The sequence below is a fragment of the Papio anubis genome, chromosome 10 (genome assembly GCF_008728515.1).
Source record: "Papio anubis isolate 15944 chromosome 10, Panubis1.0, whole genome shotgun sequence".
Taxonomy (NCBI): Eukaryota; Metazoa; Chordata; class Mammalia; order Primates; family Cercopithecidae; genus Papio; species Papio anubis.
Window position 1 is genome coordinate 27651547 of NC_044985.1, and position 6000 is coordinate 27657546.

General features: G+C 37.9%; 1 protein-coding gene across 5 annotated transcripts in view; it reads left to right on the forward strand.

Annotated features, from left to right (window-relative positions):
- Positions 1 to 4762, forward strand: part of ARHGAP15 (Rho GTPase activating protein 15) — a 627654-nt gene extending 622892 nt beyond the window's left edge. For all 5 annotated transcript variants that reach the window (XM_031651767.1, XM_031651764.1, XM_031651766.1 and 2 more), the window contains one exon: positions 4399 to 4762. In XM_031651767.1, coding sequence (XP_031507627.1) covers positions 4399 to 4582 — 184 coding nt within the window. In that variant the 3' untranslated portion in view covers positions 4583 to 4762. The remainder of the gene's footprint in view (positions 1 to 4398) is intronic.
- The last annotated feature ends 1238 nt before the right edge of the window (positions 4763 to 6000 follow it).

Genomic DNA, 6000 nt, shown 5'->3' on the forward strand with positions numbered 1-6000 from the left:
TATAGTTCAGTATTTGGTGACTTTTACCCCAAATTGATCTTTACCTTCATCTTTTCTAACCTAAAGACAGTGATTTCTTAACACATGAACTACTATTTGGTTGATATTTAGCAAATAAATTGCATATATATATGTACGTGTATGTACATATATAAATATATATACATGTGTATGTATATATTTATATACATATAAATTGTATGTATATATTTATATACATATAAATTGTATGTGTATATATAGATTACATATATTTACACATACATACATATTTGAGATAGTGAATAAGCAAGATAGCCTATGTTCTATATAATATTATATCTAACCTTTTTTCTTAATGACTCTTAATTTTTTTAAAAGTCACTACAAGTAACTTGATCTTCCTAACTCAGGAAAAAAATCTCAAGCTGCTGAAAAATTTAACCTGCAATAATGCAAACATAACAGGAATACAAAACTATGCGTTATCTTTTAAATTTACTTAAACGAGATTATTTAAAACATGTGTAAGTTAAAGTTTTATTAAAAGCAAATGGAAAATGTGCAGGGAAATGCACATAAAGGATACTGGTTTGAGGCAGAATGAATATTTTATATTTACACATGCATAAAAGCACAAAATGAACATTTTTTCACAGGAAATTTAGGTAATATACATTCGCAGAAATTCATTACAGGAGTCCCCCATGATGGCCCAGTGGCTTAGAGAAGCCTTCTCCCAAGGGACACTCAGCCATGCAGGCACATGCCTTTCCCCAAGGAGGCACTCGGACATGCAACTCTAGCCTCCAACTCTCTTGTATAACTGCATCTTCAATCCTCTACTTTTACATAATCTCTTTCCCCTTTCAAACTTCCTTGGTTCCCTCCCCCACATTTGGCCCCACTCTGGTTTCTAAGACCAGGTCTTTTGCTGAGCAGCAAAAATATAAAGAATGCCACAGAAATAGTAAATAGTCTAGCCCTATTTCAGTTTTCTTACTCTCCCTTCAAGGCCTGGGTCCCCCTTGAGAGCCGAGTTACCCCAGCCGAGTTACCCCTCCACCCACGCAAGCTCCTCCAAAGCTATAGACCCCTTCGCAGCTTCCACTCCCATAAACTCAGACTGTCCCTCCACTAATGAGCTCTTGCATATCCCTTGATTTTTAGCCTTACCTTTGTGGGTCTCAGTTTTGGCTCACAGATACCTTAATCTCACTGTCTCTGCACCAACTAAAATTAAATAGGTAACTGTACCTTTGATCCTGTCAACGTTTACATTATCCTTTTGCCCTTTCAGATTTCCTGGACTCCAAGTCCTAATGTTCTTCTACTACCCTGTTGGCCAAGATGCCCCATTCACCTTTGTACCTTCAATAGTCTTGCTTTTGCTTCTACCTTCTCCATGGCCCATGACCTCTGAGCCCTCTTCTCTGCTAGATAAATCTTATCAATTTAGACATTTGCTACCAATAGGTAAAGTTATTAAAACAACTTTTACCTAATAAGTGCTCAATTGATTATTTCTGTTATCTATCTCCATATTTGCCTCTAAAATGTATGTGTGTGGTGGAATTAATGAAGCAGTTAGTATCATAAAAAGGTGTTAATTTAAAACCAAAAGGGAAAAACCTGCATTGCCTGTATTGTGAATCTTACTTATGGCTTTTATAATATGCATATCTGGGAGATGCTCAGGAGAGATGTTAAACTGAGGTAGATGGGCATGTTAAAGAGAAGCAAAGGTCCATTCCACTTGCCCTCTACAGAGAGGAGGGTGCTTAATTCACTCAATAGGATTTTGGCAAATGCAATAGCAAAGTGGCATAGCTTCTTATATTCCAAAAGAAACTTTAAATTTGAAGTCTCAGATAACTCACACTCTAAAAATATGAGAATCCCTTCCAGAAATGTAGCCATGCCAACAGTGCTCACAGGTACAAATGCTCTCTGTTTAAAGCAGAAGAAAAGGGAAAATGGGAAGCAGAATATCCTGAATATTCAGTCTAAATTTGAGTCATTTTACCCACAAGAAATGTACTATCACCAGGCTGTCAATTACAATTCTAAGAGTGAAAAACGGAAATTCGGACCTTCTTATGATGGATCGTATAGTCATGTGGAAGGTGGCAGAGTGAAAAGTTGGCCCGGTTACTAGGGCCAGGAGTCATTACAGACACTGACAGTGACGCTTCCACAGGTACTGGACCCAGACTGCCTGGGCTTGAATGTCAGTTTGTGTAACACTGGCTGTCACATCACTCAGTCTTCTCAGTGTTCTCATTTGTTGAACAAGCTTAATAGTAGAAGCTACTTCATGGGATTGTTATGATGAAGAAATGAGACAATAAAATTGCTTGTAACAATAGTTTATTATTATTAACATTGGTCAGGTCAAATATGCTTTGCTGGCCACAGTATGTGCCATGAGCTTGCTTGGTGGTGGGCAGGTACCAGGCAGTACACGCATGGCATTGGCCCTGCTCAATCTCTTTCAAGAGACGGACAGCATGGCCTCTTGGTCACAGAAGTGGTTCTTCAGAGATTCAGGTTTGTGAAGGGAAAAAAAAAAATGCAACAGTCCCCCTTATCTGTGGTTTCACTTTCCATGGTTTCAGTCATCCAAAGTCAACAACAGTCTGAAAGTATGAAATGGAAAATTCCAGAAATATGCAATTAATAAGTGGCATAGCATTCTGAGTAGCATGATGAGTTCTCCCACCTGAGATGTAACTCCTCCGTTTGTCCAGAGTCTCCAAGCTGTCTGCCCTGGTGCCATCATTCATAGGGTAGCCCTCCCAGTTATCAGCTCAACATTGTGGCATCACAGTGCTTGTGTTCAAGGATTCCTTATTTTACTTCACAATGGCCCCCAAAGCGCAAGAGTAGTGATGCTGGCAATTCACATATGCCAAAGAGAAGCCGTAACATGCTTCCTTTCAGTGGAAAGGTGGAAGGTCTCGACTTAATAAGGAAAGAATAAAAATTGTATGCTGAGGTTGCTGTGATTTATGGTAAGAATGAATCTTCCATCTGTGAAATTGTCAAGAAGGAAAAATAAACGTGTGCTAGGCTTGCTGTTGCACCTCAGACTGCAAAAGTTATGGCCACAGTGCATGATGAGTGCTAAGTTAAGATGGAAATGGCATTACATCTGTGGATGGAAGAGAAACACGTTCCAATAGATGGCAATCCGGTTCGGTGCTATCTAAGGTTTCAGGCATCCACTGGCTGGGGGGTGGGGTTCCTGGAGCATATCCCCCGAAGATAAGGGGGGACTACTATAATACCAGTCTTTCTGCCTCCTGTGATTCAGAGATATGTAGGCCCACTTAGGCCAAACAAAGAGAGGCCTCTAAAGTCCAACCAACTCAACAATGTTCCACACTGAGCTCTGAAGCCAGAGACCCCACTGTCTGGTAAAAAAGTGTTCCTTTGCCTTGCTTTATTTTCCACACTCTTATTTCCCTTGGGTTGGGATGTCTGATAGAATGAAGAGTTTGATATTTCTTAGCACCCTGTCTTTCCATATGCTGTCCTTATTTCCTTATCACTAAAACCCCACTCTTCTGAATTTTAATATAAAATCAAGTAGGCTTCAGCCGTCAGAATAGCATTACTTTTTTAATTATCAGTTTCTAGGATGGGGCTTTATTTTCTTTTTAGGAGTCCTGTGTTGGAACAGGCAAGTCATTACCATTAATAAAACCAAATCCTAGTGTTTCATTGGTATTCCAGCTCTCCATAGGATCCTCACACAAGCAAATACATATTTGATTCCAATGGGGCTCTTTTCCTGTGCAAATGCTACAGGATTCTGCATTTTATTGTGGCAGTAAGCTAAATTGGCTGTCCAAATGAATGGAGACACTTAGAATTTTGCCATATACCAAACTGTCTCAGAACCTATCTCCTCTACAAAACACATTCCAATTAGCATTTGCCAGGAATACTTTACTCACCACTAATCACGAAAAACTTAGTTTTTAAAAGCCTACCTTCAATTACTAATTGTACAGACATTGTTCTGGTTATTTTGTTTGAGTTCTAATATTTTTTTTTTTTTGCATGCCTCTCACCTGTTTCCTCAATTGTCTCTAAGCATTTTAAAGGCTGCATCTTGTTAACTTCACAGTCATTTTTACTGTTTAATATACTTACTCATTCATTTCACAAATATTTGTTGAGTATTCACAATGCTCAGGTATTATGGGGTAAACAGTTGGACAAGGCAATGTATCCTTTCCCCAAAACTCATAGGTTCTACTTCCATATAGTAAAGTATGTAGAGTAGAAGATTAAATAATGTTGTAATGCAGTTACTTTTCCTGAATGAAAAACCTTTTTTAATCACTCCACAGTAACCACAACTTCACTTCAAACTCCAGTGGAATTACTTTTTTCTCTCTCTCTACACAGGATAGTGGCCAAAGCCTCCAAGAACCTCATGTCCACACAAAGCTTAGGGATTGTATTTGGACCCACCCTCCTGCGAGCTGAAAATGAAACAGGAAACATGGCGATCCACATGGTCTACCAGAACCAGATAGCTGAGCTCATGCTGAGCGAGTACAGTAAGATCTTCAGCTCGGAGGAAGACTGACAGACAAGACAAGCTACTGAATACGTTCACATCTGTCTTGATGCCTAATATTTTTACATTTCTGTAAACATATTTCTGAAATATTTTTTGCCTTTCAAGCGACAGATGCCTCATTTTGTGAAAACTTAATGATGATTTTGTGTTTAAGTTCCAAACATTTGAATAAAATAATTGACAATATTTGCTATATGTGTTCTACATTAACCCCTTTGGTGCTATTCCTTCTAGCACTTCTAGGAACACATCATGCATGCCTCATGCTATTAAATAATATGCAAAGAACAGCACATATTCAAAAAATGGCCTTAATGCTGCTCCAGGGAAATCGGGTGTGCGGTTGTGTATGTGGAGATATGAGTGAGTGAGTGTGGTTGGGAGTAGGGGTGCATGTGCACACATGTGCTTTCCCAAGATCCAGGCTGCCTTAGGCATGACTCCATACTGTTACTCGGACACGGATAGAACACAAAGAGGTAGGAAGGGAGAAGCTATTAATTTGTAAATAGAATGAAGGAGATCTGGTTCACAACCAAAACAGATATATTTCATCTTTTCAGAATATTTCTGTATATATAAATATAGTCCAGCTATTTTCAATGCTATACAGTGAAATTTATAAATATAACATGTTGAATGGCAATTTTTCTCAAGAAAAAATGACAGTTCAAAGCATTTGCCATTGAATTTTTTTTATAAATACTATTTGTAGTCCCATAAATTCACTATCTTATAAATTAGAAGCAAAATTAGTGTCCTGCAATTTTGATCTTTATATTACACAGGAATTGCCTGACTGCTCATTTTTAATGCTAACATCCATTTTGAATCTTCATCAAACTGTATATCTTCCTTTTCCCTGGCTATGTCATTTTATGTAGAATTTTTATTATGCTTCTGAGGATGCTTTATTGGTGAATTACATTAAATCCATCTAGAAAAATAACTTTTTTTAAAGGCCTTTTTTTTTTCATATGCCCTAAGGATTACTTGACTAGACTTAGATTGCTTTATCCATTTGATGGTTAGTTTCAGTTGTCATGGATAAACAAAAGGGTAACTGTCTAGAATATATCAAACATTGTTTTATTTTGAAAAGTATGTTCTAGTTGAACACATCTCATACCGGTTTTATGAAAGTATTCTGCTGATAAAAATGTAGACTTATGTTTGACAGCTTTTTAATCAAATTCAAAGGGAATAAATAAAACTAATCCAGTGTGATAAAGAGTAAGTCTAGTTATCGATTTGTTCATAAAATGAAAAATAAAGCATGTAAATAAAACGCGTGAAGCACAGATCCAGAGCAAACACTTAGAGCAATAATGAGCTCCGCGGCATAAGCTGTTTGACAGCCAGATGTGCAGGCAGCTCCAACATCCATGGAGCTGCCTGAGGAAGCGGAGGACTCCCTTGTCCCT